This window comes from Mustelus asterias, unplaced genomic scaffold (genome assembly GCF_964213995.1).
Source record: "Mustelus asterias unplaced genomic scaffold, sMusAst1.hap1.1 HAP1_SCAFFOLD_290, whole genome shotgun sequence".
In the NCBI taxonomy this organism is placed as follows: Eukaryota; Metazoa; Chordata; class Chondrichthyes; order Carcharhiniformes; family Triakidae; genus Mustelus; species Mustelus asterias.
This window is the reverse complement of record NW_027590255.1, coordinates 223,030-245,248: the sequence shown is the minus strand read 5'-3', so window position 1 is coordinate 245,248 and position 22,219 is coordinate 223,030. Positions and strand designations below refer to the sequence as shown.

At 44.4% G+C, this 22,219-nt stretch overlaps 2 protein-coding genes and 1 pseudogene across 2 annotated transcripts; 1 reads left to right on the top strand and 2 right to left on the bottom strand.

Annotated features, from left to right (window-relative positions):
• Positions 1 to 229: 229 nt before the first annotated feature.
• LOC144486129 (histone H2A) lies at positions 230 to 619 on the bottom strand. Its single transcript, XM_078204227.1, has one exon. The coding sequence runs from the start codon at positions 617 to 619 to the stop codon at positions 230 to 232; it is 390 nt and encodes a 129-aa protein (XP_078060353.1).
• Positions 620 to 1,940: 1,321 nt separating this feature from the next.
• LOC144486120 (histone H2B 1.2-like) lies at positions 1,941 to 12,277 on the bottom strand. Its single transcript, XM_078204217.1, has 3 exons — positions 12,191 to 12,277; positions 9,716 to 9,880; positions 1,941 to 2,369 (listed from the first exon to the last, which is right to left on the bottom strand). The coding sequence occupies exons 1-3, from the start codon at positions 12,275 to 12,277 to the stop codon at positions 1,941 to 1,943; spliced, it is 681 nt and encodes a 226-aa protein (XP_078060343.1).
• Positions 12,278 to 12,560: 283 nt separating this feature from the next.
• LOC144486119 (histone H2B pseudogene) lies at positions 12,561 to 13,874 on the top strand (annotated as a pseudogene).
• The last annotated feature ends 8,345 nt before the right edge of the window (positions 13,875 to 22,219 follow it).

Sequence of the window (22,219 nt, the reverse complement as noted above, 5' to 3'; positions counted from 1 at the left end):
AACATATGTAAAATGTTCACCAATAAATAGCATAAATTTACATGCATTAAAACACCTGGGTCAATAATGTGCACAGGGCGAATTACGGATTGATAAAGCAAAGCGAGAAACAGCTCTACTGTGAATAGCAGTCGTGTCTCTGACGGTTAGACAACAGATCGCCCTTTTTCAGATAAAGTGAGTGGCTCTGAAAAGAGCCTTTGGGTTATCAGATTAAAGAATGGGCGCTTCACTTGCTCTTGGACGAGGCCGCAGAAGTTTTCTTGGGCAGCAACACGGCCTGGATATTAGGCAACACCCCGCCCTGAGCGATGGTCACCCCTCCCAGCAGCTTGTTGAGCTCCTCGTCGTTGCGGACGGCCAGCTGCAGGTGTCTGGGGATGATGCGGGTCTTCTTGTTGTCCCGGGCCGCGTTCCCGGCCAGCTCCAGGATTTCAGCGGTCAGATACTCGAGCACAGCAGCCAGATAGACCGGGGCTCCGGCACCCACACGCTCAGCATAGTTGCCCTTTCTCAGGAGCCTGTGAACACGGCCCACCGGGAACTGCAGTCCAGCCCGGGAGGAGCGAGACTTGGCCTTGGCCCGAGCTTTCCCGCCGCTCTTTCCTCTTCCAGACATCTGCACAATCTCACAAACACTTTCACAAAGAATGCTGAAACCCACTCCCTTTCGCTTCTCTTATTGCTCCGGGAGGAATGGAGGTGCGGACATTGCTGATTGGTCACTTTGTTGCTGCCTCTCAGCATCTTGTTCATATGACCAATCAGAAATCTGCTTAACTCACCAATCCGGAGAGCCCACGGAGTGATAGCGGAAAATAACGGCGCCAAAATCTCAGATTACAACCGATTTCATTTCAAACTGTAAAAGCCGCCAAAGCGGAAAAGAGCAAGAGTTTCGGAAATTATTCTAATCGGTAATGGTGAATTCATTTTGAGGAATGTAAGAATCTCCCTTTCTCTCTTCCCCAGTCTATAGTTAACCTGTAACTGGCAGTCTCTGATTTTCAGTCTGGGTTTATCTGAAAACAAGCCGAAAATAAATTGTTCAATTTTGGAAAGTACGCAGATATATTTCTCAAACAAGAAATGCGGTTAATACCAAATCCCATCAATAATTAACTATCTATCAACGTTTTTAAAACATCAGTCTGTGTTTGCACAATTTCACATTTTATCCCAAGTTGCAGATTTGCTTTTAGAATGCGGGATACATTCGGGGTTAATCTCTTTCTTTTTAAAACTCTCGAACCAGCCGCCAGAAAGTTTCATTGACATCGTTCTGCAAACGGACGGGCTGTTCTCCATCTTCGTCGAGACTGAGGGTTCCTGCACAACCGGGGCTTATAGGGAATAAACTGATCGATCATTGAGACCAAACTGGAAACTGAGGAGTTTGCACTTTTTCCCCCGATTCCGCGTGGTTTTCCTGCGGGACACTCCGCTTTCTTCACACAGCCCAAAGATATGCGGGTTGGGTGGATTGGCTATGCTAAATTGCCCCAGTGTGAGAGGGATTAACAGGGTAAATATGTAGGGTTACGAGGATGGGTGAGGGATTGTTGTAGGTGCAGACTCAATGGGCCGAATGGCCCCCTGTACTGCAGGGATTCGATGATTCTGACACATTCGCTCTCTCTCTCTAAAGCCTGGGAAAGAGACCGAATATCAACGCGTCTGAGATCTAAACCCAGAGAGGGTCAGGAACCAGTTAATTAATTTTAAATATTACTCAGACCCAATGATCCACCGGGCGGTTGACTTACATTACTCCGTGTCTATCATTGATAACCAGAAAAACAGCAATTATGATTGTTCGAGACGCTGCGTCGTAAAATAATAAATGAAACTAAATGGATGATACAGCCTTTTCCCAGAGATTGTGGATGGCTCTTAAAAGAGCCGTTGTGTTTGGGATGTTTTTCAGTCCATGGGGAATTTTACTTGGAGCTGGTATACTTGGTCACCGCCTTTGTCCCTTCCGATACGGCGTGCTTGGCCAGTTCTCCGGGCAGCAGCAGGCGCACGGCGGTCTGGATCTCCCGGGAGCTGATGGTGCTGCGCTTGTTGTAATGGGCCAGGCGGGAAGCCTCACCCGCGATGCGCTCGAAAATATCGTTCACGAACGAGTTCATGATGCTCATGGCCTTGGAGGAGATGCCGGTGTCGGGGTGAACCTGCTTCATCACTTTGTAGATGTAGATGGAGTAACTCTCCTTCCTCGACTTTCGCCGCTTCTTGCCGCCCTTTGCTGGCAGCTTTTTTTGCGTTTTTTTGGCACCCTTCTTGGAAACCGGCGCTTTCTTCTCATCCACCATTGTCACAGTTAATTTCAGACACAGAATCACTGAGTCGCGCTCGGAACTCCTCTTTTATAGACCAAAGCAGAGGCCTATGCTAATGAAGCATTGCTGAAAGATCTGTTCCCCATTGGCTCATTCACAGTGATGTCAATTCGTGATGCTGTCTCTGATTGGTTAGTTTAGATACCCAAACACATGGGCCTCTTTTTGGGTCAAACTAAAGAAACAAACTTAAATTAAGTCAGGACAAAGTAAAAGGGGCAGCTCCCCAAAAGGAGGGGAAACAGCCCGAACAAAAACCAAAGTACAAAGGAAACTTAAAGACATCAAATTAAAATGTGATGATCAGGGTCGATAACGCACCCCAACCCCTGCGGTGCCCAACGGGCACGGCCAAACACATTGGTTGCTGCTCAAATCCACAAACTTGTCAATCCGTCCTTTCCCCTTGTCCGCCCCGATCCACCCAACCCCCTGACCCTCTCACTCCCTCTGCCGCACCAGCGCATTCTCTCTGCTGCTAATCCCACATCACTCTATCAGACTGCTGATACTGTTCATACATTTCCCCTTCCTCACCAGCACCAACTGCTCTGCTTTACTTCCGCCCATCACCGGGAGCTGGCAGTGCAGAATATCTGGGCTCAGACAGGGGTTAATGCGAGCTCTGCTGTGCGTGTTAAAGGGGAATAAGTTTGATCAGCAGCAGCCACAAGTCCCACATGTGACACTAACATTGTGGCTAAAACAGAAAAGTGACTGAAAGAAGGAGTGGAATGAGAGTTGGACATTACTGGCTGCAAGGTGTTCAGGGACGATTAGTCAAACAATCCCGGAGGGTGATTTACTGTTCAAAGCAACTATTAGAGTGCTGGGGGGATGACATTGAGGGATCAGAAACAGAATTTATTCGGTAGCTCTTTCGGCACCAATCAAGTAAACGAACTCAAATTAACTTAGGGACAAAGTAAAAGGGGCGGCTCCCCAAAAGGAAGGGGGGAACAGCCCGAACCAAAATCAAAGTCGAAAGGAAACTTAAAACGTCAAACCAAAAGGTGATTATCGGGGTCGATAATACACCCCAGCCCCTGCGGCGCCCAGCGGTCGCGGAAGGCGTCAACCGCGCCCGTGGACACCGCATGCTCCCTCTCCAGAGACACCTGGCCGCGAATGTAGCCGCGGTAGAGGGGCAGACAGTCGGGATGGACGGCCCCGTCGATCGCCCGCTGCCTGGACCTATTGATGGCGCGTCTCGCCAGGCCCAGGAGCAGGTTCACGAGGAGGTCGGCATCCCGACCCAGAATTTATTCGGTACCAGTTATGGAACAATGCGAGAGCAATTCCTCAACAGGATACACACATTCAATTTCAAACTGCTTCTCTGTCAGCCATGTGCGAGTGGGTTTCATGCTGTGTCGATTTGTATCTGATATTTCTATGTTGCTTCTATCTCTGTCAGTCTATGGTCAGTGATGTTAAGATTTAATTCAGAAAATGCAATCTCTGATATATGTCCGTGTGTTTTATTTTCTCTATAACATTTAGTATTTAAGAGAGTGTGGGCTTTACAGTCTGTTGGTTCCGGGATGCTATTCTGTATTTCATTTGGCACCTGTTGGTTTCTGAAATGGAAAATCTTGCGATTTTTTTCTAGCTGCGCTTCTCAGTTTTGGATTTGTTTGTGTTATTTCACTACACACTTTAATTTCTGCCATGTGAGTAAGTTTTTAATCTACGCATAACAGTCTTTGGTATAAGTGTGTTGGTATTTTCCCAAACATGTTGTTCTATTATTTGGAGTGTGTCTCTACCACTAATTCTCAAGGTCTCAGTTATGTGTGATGTTACAGTTCCCATTGAGGTTGATATTGCCCAGTGACCATCTGAAAGGGTCACATGACAAAGGTTCACAACTTGTACTGTAACAAATTAAAGTCAACACTAACCAACAAATCAACATTTGCCCCTTAGCGTCATGGGATTGAATGATAAATACATGGGGTTCCGGGGAAAGGGCCTGGGTGGGACTGTGGTCAGTGCAGGCTCGATGGGCCGAATGGCCTCCTTCTGTACTGTGGGGATTCTATGAAACGTCGCTTAGCCACTAATGCACTAAATAGAGATGAGACACCATCCTGCCTATCATGACTATTAACTTATGCATGTTCTTTATTCAACAGCTAGTACACTCTGCTAATGAGGTGTGGATTGTTTATAAGTTCCTGAAACATAAATATGGATTTCAGTCTGTGCCAGACATTTTCTGCTTTATTACAACGGGCTTTATTCTGTCCCTCTCTGTTTCTGGCCTGGAAGGAGTTCAGGTAGGTCCTGCTGTCAGTGTGTGGTAGGTCTGCGTGTCTTTATGCAGAATCTGTTAATTGTTGCAATGTGAGTATTATTTTTCCTGTCAGTGTGAGGAAGATGTGGGTTGTACTCTGTAGCTGCTGTATTTTATGAGTAGGTCATATCAAGTTGGCAGACAATGACAAGTAGGGTACAACAAGGATCACAATCTATATCAATCATTGGGATGCAGCGATTAAAGGCAATAGTTCCAACTTTGGAGAATGCACAAAAAAGGTGGAAGTGTGAGTTGTGAGGAAGAGGCAAAAACTCCTCAAGGGGATTTGAAGTGGCTAAAAGAGTGGGCAACAATTTTGCAGATGGAATGCAATGTGCAGAGTATTCCTTAAATGATGAGGGGCTTGAAAGTGTTGAAATGCAAAAGCACTTGACTGTTCCTATTCATGAGTCACAGAAAACTAATCTGCAGCTCGAACAAGCAATTAAGAAGGAAAAGCCTTTAATTCAAGATGTTTTGAATATAGGGGTAAAGATGTTTTACTGTACAAAGAACAAAGAACAAAGAAAATTATAGCACAGGAACAGGCCCATCAGACCTCCAAGCCTGCACCGACCATGCTGCCTGACTTAACTAAAACCCCCTACGCTTCCGGGGACCATATCCCTCTACTCCCATCTCATTCATGTACTTGTCAAGACGCCCCTTAAAAGGCACTACCGTATCTGCTTCCACTACCTCCCCGGCAACGAGTTCCAGGCACCCACCACGCTCTGTGTAAGAAATCTGCCTCGTATATCTCTTTTAAAACTTGCCCATCGCACCATAAACCTATGCCCCCTAGTAATTGACTCTTCCACCCTGGGAAAAAGCTTCTGACTATCCACTCTGTCCATGCCTCTCATAAACTTGTAGACTTCTATCAGGTCTCCCCTCAACCTCCGTCGCTCCAGTGAGAACAAACCAAGTTTCTCCAACCTCTCCTCATAGCTAATGCCCTCCATTCCAGGCAACATCCTGGTAAATCTTTTCTGTACCCTCTCCAAAGCCTCCACATTCTTCTGGTAGTGTGGCGACCAGAATTGAACACTATATTCCAAGTGCAGCCTCACTAAGGTTCTATAAAGCATCAACATGACTTGCCAATTTTTAAACTCAGTACCACGGCCGATGAAGTCAAGCATGCCGTATGCCTTCTTGACTAGTTTCTCCACCTGCATTGCCGCTTTCAGTGATCTGTGTACCTGTACACCCAGATCCCTTTGCCTATCAATACTCCTAAGATTCTGCCATTTACTGTATATTTCCTATCTGTATTAGACCTTCCAAAATACATTACCTCACATTTGTCCGGATTAATCTCCATCTGTCATCTCTCCGTCCAAGTCTCCAACTGATCTATATCCTGCTGTATCCTCTGATGGTCCTCATCGCTATCCGCAAATCCATCAACCTTTGTGTCGTCCGCAAACTTACTAATCAATCCAGTTACATTTTCCTCCAAATCATTTATATATATTACAAACAGCAAAGGTCCCAGCACTGATCCCTGAGGAACACCACTTGTCACAGCCCTCCATTCAGAAATGCAGAGTATTCCTTAATTATATAGAGTCTTGCTGAGACAGCAGCTGGACTATTGTGTGCAGTATTGTTCTCCTTACCTAAAGAAAGATATGATTGCCATAAAGAGAGTGGAATGAAGGTTTACGAAATGAATTTCTTGGTTGGAGGGATTGTTGTATGAGTAAAAACGAGAAACACCAGGTGTTTATTTTCTGGCATTTAAAAGAATGAGAGTTGCTGACATTCAAGCATACAACAATCTTACAGGGCTCAATAGGGTAGAAGCAGGAAGTCTGCTTTCCGTGGCTGGTGTGTTTGGAACCAAAGGATACAGACTCAGAATAAGGGGCAGCTCATTTAGGACTGAGATGAGGTGGAATTATTTCCCTGAGTGGGTGATTCTTTGGGATTATCAGTCCAATGGGCTGTGGAGTCCTACTTGTTGATTAAGTTCATGAGTGAGATGGATAGATTTCTACATATTAGTAACATCAAGGGATATGGCGACAGAGCAGGGAAATGGTGCTGAAGTGGAAAATCAGCCATGACCTCATTGTGTGACAATATGGGCTCAAAGAGCTGAATGGCCTACTCTTCCTCACAATTCACATCTGTAATTATGTTTCAGCATGGTCATCATTTTGTGACTGTAATTAATGAGAAATGAGTACAAGGTTCTTTTTGTGTCCTGTCACAATGTGACTGTGGCTTTAAATATGGTAAGAAGTCTCACAACACCAGGTTAAAGTCCAACAGGTTTATTTGGTAGCAAATACCATAAGCTTTCGGAGCAATGCTCCTTCATCAGATGGAGTGGTCTCTGTTCTCAAACAGGGCACAGACACAGAAATCAAATTACAGAATACTGATTAGAATGCAAATCTCTACAGCCAGCCAGGTCTTAAATGCACAGACAATGTGGGTGGAGGGAGCATTCAACACAGGTTAAAGAGATGTGTATTGTCTCCAGACAGTACAGCTTGTGAAATTGTGCAAGTCCAGGAGTCAAGCTGTGGGGGTTACTGATAATGTGACATAAATCCAACATCCCGGTTTAGACCGTCCTCATGTGTGCGAAACTTGGCTATCAGTTTCTGCTCAGTGACTCTGCGCTGTCGTGTGTCGTGAAGGCTGCCTTGGAGAACGCTTACCTGAAGATCCAAGGCTGTGAGACTTCTTAAATATAGAGCAGAGCATGTCCACAGCTACTGACTGACCCTTTATTTCCCCAAAGACTTTCCACAATTGAAAAGCCACATGTCAGGTCAGAGATGGAATACTCTCCACTCACTGGGTAAGTGCATCTCCAACAACATGAAAGAATCTCAAAAACAAAATAATATTTTGGGTTTCACTTGCACACCAGCTTCAGCATTTAATTCCTCAGCCACTGGTGCACAATGTGGACCATCCGTGAGATACACTGCAATAACTCAGTGAGGCTGAGTGTGGGACTCAATCTGCATCTCTTATAAAGAATGAGATTAATTTTGTGCCTGTAAGTATTGGACACTGTATACAAAAGAAATTTTTATCATGTATTTGTCTCTGTTGTCAGTCTGCATGTGTGAGATTAGCTGAACATGATTTTGTGACTCAGGCACTATGTCAGCCTCAGCTGTTGTATGTTAATATGGGGTTAATTCTGTTCCTGAGTTTGCCATGAAGTCAACATGAGTTTGATTTCAGTTTTGCAGTCTTCAGATTTTGAGTAAGAACATGAGTGTGTGATTCATACTGTTTGTATCCATCCCTGGAACAGCAGCTCAAAGTTATTTTCCTTCTGCATCTCGGTTCCTGTGGTGCTGTGTATGACTACAGGATTCATTCTGTCAATACTTGCTGATATAGTGTGAGTGTGGAGTTCATTTTGTTTCACTTTTCCTCTGATGAACGTTTGGGTGTAAGAATCAATCTGTAGTTGTCATTCCCGAGTATGTTATGGAATTCCTTGTTCTTCCATCTGTCTCTTGGGAATTTGTGAATGTAGGACTAAATTTACATCTGTGATTCTCTCGTTATCTATGCGAGTGTAGGAATCAATCCTCATACAGTTGTTCCTTGTGATGTATTGAAATGTGGGATACTTTTTCACTTTAAATTTACATGCATTTCAGGTACTGTGTTAGAAACTATTTATTTAAAACATAATGCATTGATATTTGTTTGCCATTTGATTCAATTTATCATATGGATTTGGGTACATTTTACAGTCATGGGTTATATTCAGTAGCTGTTCTTAAATTGTGCAAATGGTATTCAATTTATAGCTCTGTGAATGGGAACATTTGGATACATAACCTGGTAATTAATTACTGCAGTTTGTAGTAACAGAATTGTCATTGCATCTTTCAGTTTGACTCATTGAGAGTTTTGGATTGGTTTACAAAATGTGTCAATGCCTATATTCTGAGGTAATTAATTGCAATTTTGTTTAGTATCACGACATTATTTTTTGTCTATTCTGGCTATGAATTCTTATTCAATTTGTGACCAACATGACACAATGTTTTATATCTGTGAGTGGGTGTGTTTTGTTAAAATCCTGTGATTGATGTATCTACCTGTCAGCCAAATGTAATATTGAGGAGTTTCCACTTGATACAAAGCTCAACGTGAATGTGTGTTGGGAGAAAGATACAAAGCAGCTTCAGGAGGATTTGGACAGAAGTAATGAGAGGTTCAGAACATTCCAGATGGAATATCATGTGGAATGTGTGAGATTTTCCATTTTCGTAGAAGGAACAGATGTTCAGAGTATTTCTTCAATGCTAAGAGATTAGAAAGTGTCGATGTACAAAGGGACATGGGCGTCCTCATTAATAAGTCACTGGAGGTAACAAGAAAATGAAGCAGGTAATTTGGAAGGTTAATGGTGCGTTGGTCTTTATTGCAAGAGGATCTGAGTACAGGAGGAGTAGTGAAGCCTTGGTTTAATTGTATAGCAGTGTTATTAGATTGCATCTAGAATACTGTGTGCAGTTTCGGTCCCCTCACCTTACGAATAATATTATTGCCTCAGAGGGAGTGCAATGACTGTTCAGCAGGTTTGTTCCAGGAATAGTGGGACTGTCTTATGAAGAAATCCTGGGGAAACAGGGCCTGTAGTTCACTGAAATCAACAAAGTATTTAAAAGGGTATACATGGTAGATGCAGGCGAGATGTTTCCCCTGGTTGGGAGTCGAGACACAATTTTAAAATAAGAGCAAATCCTCTTTGGACCGAGATCTGCATTTTTCTTTACTCAGCGTTGTGAACCTTTGGAATTCTGTAGCTCAGAGGGCTGTGGAAGTTCACACACAGAGTAAACATTCATGAACATTGACAGATTTCTAAATCTTAATGTCAAAAAGGGAAATTGGGGATAGAGAGGGGAAAGGGCATTGAAGGAGATGGTCAGCCATAATCAGATTGAATGGTGGTGCAGGCTCAATGGGCTGAATGGTCAACTCCTGATCCTATGTCCCACATTGGTGGGGAAGGAAATTAAAAAAAGCCTCTTTTCCTGTTCAACTCTTGGATTGAAAAGTTGTCTCTTACCTTGCAAACAGTATGGGGCTGAATACTTCTCTTTGTGACAGTGAACCCAACGAGTTGGCAGTATCTCTGTGCTATGTGAATGATACTGGAACTGCTTTGTGTTGGAACTGGCTTGATGAAATTGTGCTTGTGCCAAGGAATCATCTGAGACCAACAAATATCTGCCTGTAAAAAGAAAAATAACTAACTTAACTGAGGAACAGATGAAATAAAAGGTACAAAAGTTGTCGATATATCTTCACAAATAACAATTATTTAGGAACCTGGGTAAAAGGAAAACCATCAGCACAAACAATATTTGAGATCACTTCACTAATACACCAAACTGCTTTTGCTCACTGGGTGTTTGGGGCGAGTTTAAAACAATTTTGTGACATTCAGAAACAGCCCAATCCATGCACTGCTGATTGAGTTGAGCTGTGCAAAGCAGCAGTAACTTTTGCACGGGTCAGATATCTATTTCCTGCTCCCACTTTGAACAAATATCGAAAAATAAACAAGCAGCCACTTTGTAAACCCTCTCCTTCCCACTCCAAACCTGCTGCCTACAGTAGAACTTGTTTGTACAGCTGCTCTCGTGGTTATTGTGCAGTTACATTTCCGCTGTTCATTGTACAATAATAATAACAAACATTGGGAGATGGGAACTAAATGAGGCACCTTCCCGGCGGTTTGGGAGTGAAAACAGCAACAATGTTGAATAATTAGTTCTTGCCATTGTGGCCCCCTGGCCTTGTTCAGAACCTGTCTATGAATTGCCTCCCCCGTTAAGAACGTGGCTTTGATATTGCCTCCCCCTTCTCTCCACCTCCCCCAATTCTCTCCACCCCCCACTTCTGTCCATTCCCCCACTTCCAATGGCTGGACTTGCAGATAGTGAGGAACATTGTCAGAGGCTACAGAAGAATATATATAGGCTGGAAATTTGGGCAAAGAAATGGCAGATGGAGTTCAATCCAGATAAATGCGAAGTGTTGCATTTTGGTAGAACTAACTATACGATAAATGGCAGAACCATAAAGGGTGTAGATACGCAGAGGGACCTGGGTGTGCAAGTCCACAGATCCTTGAAGGTGACGTCACAGGTGGAGAAGGTAGTGAATAAGGCATATGGCATGCTTGCCTTTATAGGACGGGGCATAGAGTATAAAAGTTGGGGTCTGATGTTGCAGTTGTATAGAACGATAATTCGGCCGCATTTGGAACATTGCGCCCAGTTCTGGTCGCCACACTACCAGAAGGACGTGGAGGCTTTAGAGAGAGTGCAGAGGAGGTTTACCAGGACGTTGCCTGGTATGGAAGGGCTTAGTTATGAGGATAAATTGGGTAAACTGGGGTTGTTCTCACTGGAAAGACGGAGGATGAGGGGTGACCTAATAGAGGTGTATAAAATGAAGAAAGGCAAAGATAGGGTGAACGGTGGGAAGCTTTTTCCCAGGTCGGTGGTGACATTCACGAGGGGTCATAGGTTCAAGGTGAGGGGGGGTTGGGGGGGGGGGTGGGGGGAGGTTTAACACGGATATCAGAAGGACGTGTTTTACACAGAGGGTAGTGGGGGCCTGGAATGCGCTGCCGGGCAAGGTGGTGGAGGCAGACACACTGGGAACGTTTAAGACTTATCTAAATAGCCACATGAACGGAGTGGGAATGGAGGGATACAAAAGAATGGTCTAGTTGGGACGAGGGAGCGGCGCGGGCTTGGAGGGCCAAAGGGCCTGTTCCTGTGCTGTATTGTTCTCGCCCCCCGCCCCCCCCCCCCCCCCACCCCCTTCTCTCCGGGCCAAAGGTTTGACAAACGGTCATCTGGACTCGAAACATCAGTTCGTTTCTCTCTTTACAGATGCTGCCAGACCTGCTGAGATTTTCCGCATATTTTCTTTTGGTACCAAAGGCTGAGAGATACAGAATGAACTCCACACACCCATTCAGCACCAGAGACTGACGGATACAGATTGAGATCCGTGCACCCTTACAGCAGCAGATGTTAACAGGTACAGAGTTAAACTCACATTCCCACACAGTACCACGCACTGACAGTGGATGAGAAGTTCACACTCAGACAAAGAAGCCCAGACTGAATCAATTTCACACTGACGTACAGTGTTAGAGAATGACAGTAACAGGGTGAATCTCTTTTACATACAGTTCCAGAAAGTGACAAGTACAGAATAAGTCCAGCATGGTGTATGTGACACATGCACAGTTAATTCAGCACTGCCTTATATTCCCAGGGAGAGAATCAATACACTCACTCACATGCCTCACTATCGAACAGATACACAATGAATCCCCAGAAACAAATGAGTCCAATACTCAAATATATAATGCATCCAACACTCAAACATGGTCAGCGCAAGTCAGATACATGATTTTCAAACTCACATAATGTACTCCATACTTACAAACAGTGAATTAATCCCACACAGACACACACTGCATCAGAGAGTGAGTAAATCCCACACTCACACACATTACCAGAGATTCACAGTTCCGGAAGGAACCCACACTCCCGCACAGTCCCTCTGTGGAGAAGGGTCCCTCACACCGACAGCCAGGCGACATTTCCCGGTGGATCTTTACACACTGAGAAACTGGCGCTGGACATTCTTTGTGAAATGTATTTCCTGATTGTGGTAAGGGGGCTTGTGATTGGCGGAAACTCCTCAATCTGATTGGTCTGTTTTCATATCCACTCAATTGAATCCCTGATAAGTGACTGTAATAACTTTCAAAATGTCCAATCACAATCATTGCTTTCCCAATTCCTCATTAGCATAGTTCTGTGAGACTGTCTATTTAATCAGCGCTCGGAAGGGGTTTGCTTTATTTCTGTGTGAAATTGAAGATGGCTGATGAGAAGAAACCAACATCGAAACCAGCTGCCAAGAAGGGGGCGAAGAAAGTGATTAAGAAACCGGGAACAAAGGGCGGCAAGAAGCGGCGAAGGTCGAGGAAGGAGAGTTACTCCATCTACATCTACAAAGTGATGAAGCAGGTTCACCCCGACACCGGCATCTCCTCCAAGGCCATGAGCATCATGAACTCGTTCGTGAACGATATTTTCGAGCGCATCGCGCGTGAGTCTTCCCGCCTGGCCCATTACAACAAGCGCAGCACCATCAGCTCCCGGGAGATCCAGACCGCCGTGCGCCTGCTGCTGCCCGGGGAACTGGCCAAGCACGCCGTGTCGGAAGGGACAAAGGCGGTGACCAAGTATACCAGCTCCAAGTAAAACTCCCCATGGACTGAAAAACACTCCAAACACAACGGCTCTTTTAAGAGCCACCCACAATCTCTGTGAAAAAGCTGCGCCATCTTTTCCCTTATTGAGTGAATGAGAAATGTCTTTCTGGAGGATAGAGATTTGTCCCGGTGCAGAATGCTGTGAATGGGACTTCATACCCGCCCCTTACACACACTTTCACATTGAAGGGACAATCAAACTGAACTGAGAGCGGATGTTAAATTCTAGTCTGGGATTTATGATGGACAATGAGGAGAAACACCACATTGGAAGGTGGTTGTTTAGATTTAATGATAACTATATTCACAGTTTCGCAGCAGCAGAATTAAATTCATAATACGATTATTTATTCGTTATTTCGGGTGATCTGGGAGCCGTTCCCGCAACAGAGTAAAGACGGAAATGTAGAGGTTTGTCTCGGGCTGATCTGTTTATTCCGCAGTTTTCCCAGAGGACGGAATCACTGAGATCTGTGCCACACACAGGACCTGAGTCCATTGCAGCGCTTTAAGATCTGCCTCCCCCCGGCGCTCCCTATTCTCCGGACACAAAGCTGCCTGTTCCACCGGCGGGATCGACTCAGGGATTCTCTCCGCACTTCCCATTCTAACATTCCCGGCCGCTTTCAGGGGAGAGGATCAGAAATCAGCCGTTTCCCTCTGTCCCTGTGAAGCCTGTGTGAAGGAGTTGGTTGGTAATCTCTATGTTTCTGCTTTTCCACTGAGCTGAGATTTGCTCCGTTTTAAATTGCTGAACGGGGTCTGATTACCGCGGGTTACAGATAAGAGATTGAGAAATTCAAACTGTTCCTAAAATAGCGCCAGGATTCTGAGGGAAAATACAATAAACAGATTATAAAGTGTGAGATTGAAATAGTTTCCTGAACATTCAGGCGTTCCGTTATTTTGTATTTTTCCTGCACTGAAATTGGCGGGTTTTTCCAGTTTGAAAATGTGAACCAATCAAAACCTCCCATTTCTTCTCCCTGGCTCTCCGATTGGTTAAGAATGTGATTGAAATGTGAGTGACCAATCAGAGCTAGAGTCTGGCTGCAGCCTCACAAACCGCTCACAATGATTATTAATAGAGATTAAACTGACGGAATCTGTATTTGAGTTATTGAATGTACTTTGTTTCCACAGACAAATATTTGAATGAACCATAATAAATGTGATATTTCCTCCGCACAAGTTACAGAGAAGAGAGTCGCCAGCACCTTCTCACACACAGTCCGTACATTGTCACTGACGGAGCTCAGTCTCAGACAGCAGAAATAATTCCAGAGACGCCTTTTCAAGTCACTGCTCAAACAGCAGCAGAGACAGGTGTTGTGTCCATATCATGCCCAGCTCTCGTACCAGGATGGTCGAGTGGTTAAGGCGTTGGATTTATAGATCCAATGGGTTTGAACCCCACTCTTGGCAAATGGATTTTTAACACTACATTCTGCACCCTCTCCTTTCGTTCTCCCCTATCTACTCCATGAACGGTATGCTTTGTCTGTATAGCGCGCAAGAAACAAGATTTTCACTGCATACCAATTCATGTAACAAGAAGTAATCAAATCAAACTCATCTGAACTGCATGCTTCGACTGCTGGCATCAATGTCATGCAGGTACACCCACAGTGCTGTTTGGGGGGAGGGGGTGGGGTGGGTGGAATGCAAACTCCCTGGATTCTTATATGCTGACGCTGAAGGAATGACAATATATTTCCAAGTCCGGATAGTGAGTTGTATGGAGGGAGAATTTCAGGTGGTGTTGTTCTGATGTGTCTGCTGCCCTTTTCCTTTCAGGCCATAGTCAAGGTGGGTTTGGAAGGTGCTGTCAAATGAGCCTTTGTGAATTCCTGCAGTGCATCTTTTGGATAGTGCACACTTCTGTCCCTTTTTGTCGGTGTTGGAGGGATTAAATGTTTGAGGATGGAAGCAAATTAAGTCAGATATTTTGTACTGGATGGTGTCAAACGGCCAGTGTTGTTGAAGCTGCATTTCCCCAGGCAAGCTGTGTCTGGAAACCAGATATTCTAGTTTCCTTCCACAGTCCAAAGATGTGCAGGCTGGGTGGACTGGCCATGCTAGATTGTGCCTGGTGTCGTAAGAAGTGCAGGTTAAGTCGATTAGCGGGGTGGATGCGTGGGGCTGTGGGTAAAGAGCCCAGGTGGGATGCTCTGTCGGAGAGTTGGTGCAGTCTCGATGGGCCCCATGGCCTTCTTCAGCGCTATAGGGATTCTATGATTTTTGGGTCATTTCTCTGTGTCATAAATGCCCTGAGATAAAAAGAGAAAACCTGTGTTTGTGGCATTTACAACAGTGAGCATGTTGCAAACTAAATTGTTGATTGCAAGCGAGAGCTGATGAAAATAACTGAAGCCTGTAAAGAAATAGCAGTGATACTTGCGGGGAGCAGCAATTTTTTAAAAACTGATCCTAAAAACGTAAGTAGCAGAGAATGGTTTCGATCCATTGACTTCTGGGCCCAGCACGCTTCCGCTGCGCCACTCTGCTATCTACCAACAAGGTTCTGTTTACTATTGTTGCGCTACAGCAAAACAAAAAAAAATCACTTTCGTATTGCTGTTTAATGACAGCAAATGTGCCCAGCAGCTCCGCCTAGCGGCACAACTCCACTGTCTAAACACCAAGAATGGAACAATAACAGAAATACACACAAAAACAGCGAGAGACTGTCAGGATACACAAGATCACACATAGACAAAGGAGGATGCACCGACTGATCATTTGTGTGAAGTTTTCCTGAAAAGATCAGCCATGATCTTATTGAATGGCGGAGCAGGCTCGAGGGGACAAATGGTCCATTCCTGCTCCAAGTTCTTAAGTTCTTCTTTGAATCCAATACTATTTAATTTATTTTGCTCGCCATGTTTGGACCACTTCACCAGTTATGTTTTCGTGCCAGAAAGGAATAATGCAAGGAAAGAAGCAATTATTTATTAGTAAAAAGTAGGCTTACATTAACACCACAATAAAGTTACCGTGAAAATCCCCCAGTCACCTCGCTCCAGCGCCTGTTCAGGTCCTGAGGTAGATTTTAGTATGGTCATTGCACCTAACCAGCACGTCTTTTGGACTGTGGGAGGAAATTGGTGTACTTGTAGGAAACCTGCACAAACACAGAAAGAACATGCAGACTCTGCACAGACAAGGACACAAGACCGGAATTGAACCCAGGTCACTGGAGTTGCGAGTCAGCAGGGTAACCAGTGTGCCACCGTGCCGCCCTGAAATGTGAGTAAATCTTGTCCCTCAGAATTTTTTTTCCGAATAATTTCCTGTTATGTTTACATTCATTGCATACAACTATGACTTAAATACTAGCCATTGCCTATCCACCGTCATGCCATTTGATGAATCTATTAATCCATAACCTATTTTAGCAAATTCACCCCTCATACCTTCCGAGGTTACTTTGTTTAGATTTAGGATTCCAGTTCAGGATTGGACCCTCAGAAGCACTTTCCCAGGGTAGAAGAGTCAATTCCCAGGGGGTATAGATTTAAGGTGCAAGGGGCAACGTTTAAGAGAGATGTACAATGCAAGTGTTTTTACACAGAGTGTGGTGGGTGCCTGGAACTCGCTGCTGGGGGAGGTCGTGGAAGCAGATAAGATAGCGACTTTTAAGGGGCGTCTTGACAAATATATGCAGAAGATGGGAATAGAGGATTATGGTGTCCGGAATGGGAGGGGGTTTTAGTTCAGACGGGCAGCATGGTCGGTGATGGCTTGAAGGGCCGATGGGCCTGTTCCAGTGCTGTCATTTTCTTTGTTCTTTGTTGATGTTTATGGACTGATGGGAGGTGTTCCACAAAACAGTCACTCAATCTACCCAATGTAGAGCACATTGCAGTCACTCAATCGACCCATCATTAGCATTGAAAAATTGGACAAAAAAATGTTGACAAAGTTATTTCTCCTGCATTGTATGTATCGAAACACTGAACTGTGACAAGAGATAATGCGACCTTCCATTCAAGAACTTCTGATATTTCTTCCCTTTCCTCAATCAATCCTCTCAACCCTCTGTGGCTGGCAGTGTTGTCAAGTGTGTCATTCCCATGTCCCACAGTTGGAACATTGCAAACCAGGCCATAAGGATGATTCAATTTCTGATCAGAGTTTCTGCCAGCCTGTCATTTTCATTATGCGTCTTACTCTCACATGATGACTCTGTCCTTGGTCTTCGCTGGTGTTCCAATGAAGAAGTTTAACAAAACCAAGTTAAAGTCCAACAGGTTTATTTGGTGGCAAAAGCCACACAAGCTTTTGGAGCCCCAAGCCCCTTCCAAGGAAGTTCAGAGCACCTCTGCTCTATACAGATTCTTCCACGTTTATGTGTCTGGTGATTATCCCATTTGATTGTGTCACTAACTCTCCTTATTTAAAACATGTTTGGTCCAAACGGTCACAGACCTTCCATTTTGTTCCTTTTCACATGAGCCTCTCTCCTCTCCATTTGCCTGTAATGTTTTACATTTCTAACATCCACCAGTTCTGATGAAAATACATTGATCTGAAATATTCGCCATTAACTTTGTTTGTCTCCGCAGCACTGACGTGTTATGTAATTCCAGAACTTCGAAATTTAATTCATACTTCCTGCATTCATACGATTTGGCGTCAGTGCTGAGATTCCGAGGAGTTTTGAGAGGTTATTAAAATCATGATCAGATTCAATAGAGTAATTGGGAATAAATTATTTATGTGAACCAACGGCACAGATTCCTGGTGAATGATACAAAATAAGAAAACCGTCAGGGAACATATTTGACGTTACATTGGGCAGCGAGACTTATGATCCTGAATAAATTGCCTGTAATCCAAGCGAATCAGAATGAACAGTAAATTTAAAATGTCATTGGACAAATAAGATAGAAATACATTTTGAGGTTAAACTTTTAGACAAGAGGAAGTATTGCTCCAAAGCGATACCAAATCTCAGGTGGAATGCGGATGATTTGAAATATAATTCCATGTGCTGTTTTATTCAATGCAATGGTGGCCTGTGTAACCCAGGATACAGCGCGGGGGTGAATTTCGTCTATCTCATTCAGAATGGTCCGCACAGCGCAGGCTCTATTAGGCCGCGCCCCCGGGAACCGTGTGGCTGCGCGGAGCAGGCGCGGTGCGGCTCCCGGAAGGTCGGCGAGGCCTCGCGCAGCCGCAGTAATACCGAGTCAGAGGCCGGAGCAGAGGCGCCCGGCGGCGAGAGCACGGCACCATGAAGCGGATGGTGCAGCGAGGCCATCCTCACCGCCCCATATGGAACAGTGTGAGTGAGAGGAAACAGAGAGCAGTGGTTAATGGTTGTTTCTCAGACTGGAGGAAGGTTTCCAGTGGAGTTCCCCAGGGCTCGGTGTTAGGAGCCCTGCTCTTCCTGATATATATTAATGACACACACCTTGGTGTACAGGACACAAGCTCAACATTTCCACACGCCACCAAACTTGGAGGCATTGGCAACTGTGAGGGGGAAAGTGGGAAACTTCAAAAGGACACAGGCAGCTTGGTGGAATGGGAGAGAAGTGGCAGTGGGGAAAGTTCCAGCACCGATTGCACCGCGGCTGCCCCTGGGGAGCATAGTAAGAAGTTTAACAACACCAGGTTAAAGTCCAACAGGTTTATTTGGTAGCAAAAGCCACACAAGCTTTCGAGGCTCTGAGCCCCTTCTTCAGGTGAGTGGGAATTCTGTTCACAAACAGAACTTATAAAGACACAGACTCAATTTACATGAATAATGGTTGGAATGCGAATACTTACAACTAATCCAGTCTTTAAGAAACAAAACAATGGGAGTGGAGAGAGCATCAAGACAGGCTAAAAAGATGTGTATTGTCTCCAGACCTGCAGAGTTTCACTGGCTGTCTTGTCTGGAGACAATACACATCTTTTTAGCCTGTCTTGATGCTCTCTCCACTCCCATTGTTTTGTTTCTTAAAGACTGGATTAGTTGTAAGTATTCGCATTCCAACCATTATTCATGTAAATTGAGTCTGTGTCTTATAAGTTCTGTTTGTGAACAGAATTCCCACTCACCTGAAGAAGGGGCTCAGAGCCTCGAAAGCTTGTGTGGCTTTTGCTACCAAATAAACCTGTTGGACTTTAACCTGGTGTTGTTAAACTTCTTACTGTGTTTACCCCAGTCCAACGCCGGCATCTCCACATCCTGGGGAGCATGCCCACTCTCAGTGCCTGGGCAAGTCAGTGTGTGGGATAGAGCGCTTTCTGGGTGCAGAGAATTATTTTATTCATTCATGTGATGTGTGCGTCACTGGCTTGGCCAGCATTCATTGCACTAATTACCTTTGAACTGAGTGGCATCTTCGGCCATTTCAGGGGGCATTAAAGCGTCAAAAACATACTGGGGGTCTGGAGTCACATGTGGGCAGATATGCTTCCCTCAATGGGTATCAGTGAACCAAGTGCGTTTTTTACAACATGCCCTTCATTAGACCTTTAATTCCAGCTTTTTATTGAGTTCAAATGTCACTCTCTGCTGTGATAATATTCAGGTCCCAGTGCATTACAATGGATCTCTCGATCACTAGTTTAGCGATAATACCAGTACACCATTACCTCCCCATGTGGGAACTGTGGTCGCCATTCGCCGGTATCAACAATTGTTTTATTGCAGGCTGATTGTCAGAGAGCTGAAACGTGAACTCTGTTTCTTTCTCCACAAATGCTGCCTGATTTATGTATTTGCAGAATTTTCATCTTGTTTCGGATTCCCAGTGTCCACCAGTGAAATATTGCAGCTGTTGCTCAGAAAACCGAGGCTTGAAGGAGCCAAATGAAGAGCTCTTGAATCAGGCAGAATGTTGTTTGTGGAACTCAGTCCCTCAGTTTCTGTGAAGGTATGTTCTTGTTAAAAGAGTGACTTTGGTGTGCAAAAGCAGGAGAAAGTGGTGGGTTTAACCGTAACCTTAACATCTGAGAGCAATAGGGTCCAAACACTTCTGATCAAAGGTCATTAACTGTGTCTTGTACAGTTATAGAGACATTGCACTCTGACATACAATAAGTGTTGGGCAGATTCACATGGGCACATTCATATGCAGTATCAGACTGAGTTAATTCCACACTGAAATACTGTAACAGAGACTGACAGAAAAAGAGTAATATCAGAACGTAAGAAAAAGGAGCAGGAGAAGGCCATTCAGCCCATCAGGCCTGCTCTGCCATTCTGTAAGATCATGGCTGATCTGATTGTGGCCTCAACTGCAGTGTCTGTCCCCATAACTCTTGATTCTCTTGTAGATCAAAACTGTGTAACTCAGGATTGAATCTATTCAATGCCAAAAAGTAAAGATCCATTAAAAGAAGTAATTCCTCCTAATCGCCATCTTAATTTGGATATGTTTTATCTTTAAACTGTGCCTTCAATTTTAGTTTCCCCAACACATTGCAATATCCCCCTCAGCATCTATCCTGTCAAGGCACTCAGAATCTTGTATGTTTTTGTACAATCGTCTCTCATTCTTCTCCAATGAGAATTGGTCAAACTTGTTTAAATTTTCCTCTTAAGATAACGCCTTCATCTCAGGAATCAGCCCAGTGAATCCTCACTGAACTGCCTCCAATGCAAGTATATCCCTCCGATAGTAAGAAGATGAAAACTTTACACAGTACTCTAGATGTTGTCTCACCAATGCCCTGTCGTTGTAACAAGACTTTCCTACTTTTATACTCCAGCCCCTTTGGAATAAAGATCAACATTCCATTTGCCTTCCTAATACTTGCTGAACCTGTTCATTAACTTATTATGATTCGTGTACATGGACAGCCAAATCCATCTGCACTGCAACATTCTGCCGTCTCTCTCTATTTGAATATTTTATACTTTTCTATTCTTCCCACTAAACTGGAAAACCTCACATTTTCCCACGATGTGGAGATGTCGGCATTGGACTGGAATGGGCACAGTAAGAAGTCTCACAACACCAGGTTAAAGTCCAAATGGTTCATTTGGTAGCACAAGCTTTCGGCGCACTGCTCATTCATCAGATGAGATTCACCTGAAGAAGGAGCAACTCTCCGAAAGCTCATGATACCAAATAAACCTGTTGGACTTTAACCTGGTGTTGTGAGACTCCTTATTGTGCTCACATTCTTTCAGATTGTATAAAACATCTGCCAAATTTGTGTCCACTCACTTAACCTATAGAGATCCCTTTGCAGACTCTGTGTCCTCCTCACAACCTGCTTTCCCACCTATCTATTGTCTGAAAATTTGGTGACGGTCTGTCCCTTCACATGAGTCGTTAATATAGATTGTAAATAGCTGAGAACCCAGCACTGATCCCTGTGTCTCTCCACTCGCTTCAGTTTGCGAAGCTGACAGTGACCCACTTCCATACAGTAACAGGGACTGGCAGATAAATTGTTATGAATTGATTTAGAGTCAATTCCACTCCTACGTACAGTAACAGAGATTGACAGTGTTAATGCCTCACTGCAGTGAAGGATAAAGAATAGTTACTTCCAGCCTCACATGCAAATCAGAGATGAATAGAGAGTTAATGCCCCATTCACATACAGTAATAGAGAGTAACAGAGACAGAATTAATTCTATATTCACACATGCTAACAAAGATGGACAGAAAGGTTAAAACTAAATTCAGCACAGTCCCAGATGACCATAGGCTGCTCTCCCCTTTCATGAATAACCTCAGCTGGTACGGGAATTGAACCCATGCTGTTGGGGTTGGTCCGCATCACAGCCCCGCTGTCCGGCCAACTAAGCAAATCAACCCTCAGGATAAGACAGAGAGGTAATTGCACACTGAAACACAGGAACAGAGACTGACTGATCGAGTTAATTCCACACTGACTTGCACTAATAGAGGCTGACACATCAGAGAATTGATTCCATTCTCAAATAAACTGACAGGAAGAAATTCACTGTAATTCCATCCTGAAACACAGTAACACAGACTGACAGAGAGTGAATTGTGCTCATGTATACATTGACAGATAGCGGGAATTAGTTAATTCCACATTCACATACAGTAACAGATGGACAGATAGAGAGTGAATTCCACACTCTCACTCTATAGACTCCAGGATGGCAGTTTGCCTCCCTGGTGCCAGGGTCCTGGATGTCTCTGAGTGGGTACAAAGCATCCCAAAACAGGAGGGAAATCAGACAGATGTCACGAATGACATAGGTAGAAAGAGTAACAGCAATTTAGGGAGTTAGGTAGATTAAAAACAGGACCTCTCGGAGAGTAATCTCAGGAT

Coding starts and splice junctions, on each gene's coding strand:
- LOC144486129 (XM_078204227.1), bottom strand. CDS start 619: ATGTCTGGAAGAGGAAAGAGCGGCGGGAAAGCTCGGGCCAAGGCCAAG.
- LOC144486120 (XM_078204217.1), bottom strand. CDS start 12,277: ATGTCGCCTGGCTGTCGGTGTGAGGGACCCTTCTCCACAGAGGGACTG. Junction 9,881..12,190: donor TCCGGAACTGTGAATCTCTG/GTAATGTGTGTG, acceptor TTCTTTTTACAG/GCAGATATTTGTTGGTCTCA. Junction 2,370..9,715: donor AGCCCCATACTGTTTGCAAG/GTAAGAGACAAC, acceptor GGTCTATAAAAG/AGGAGTTCCGAGCGCGACTC.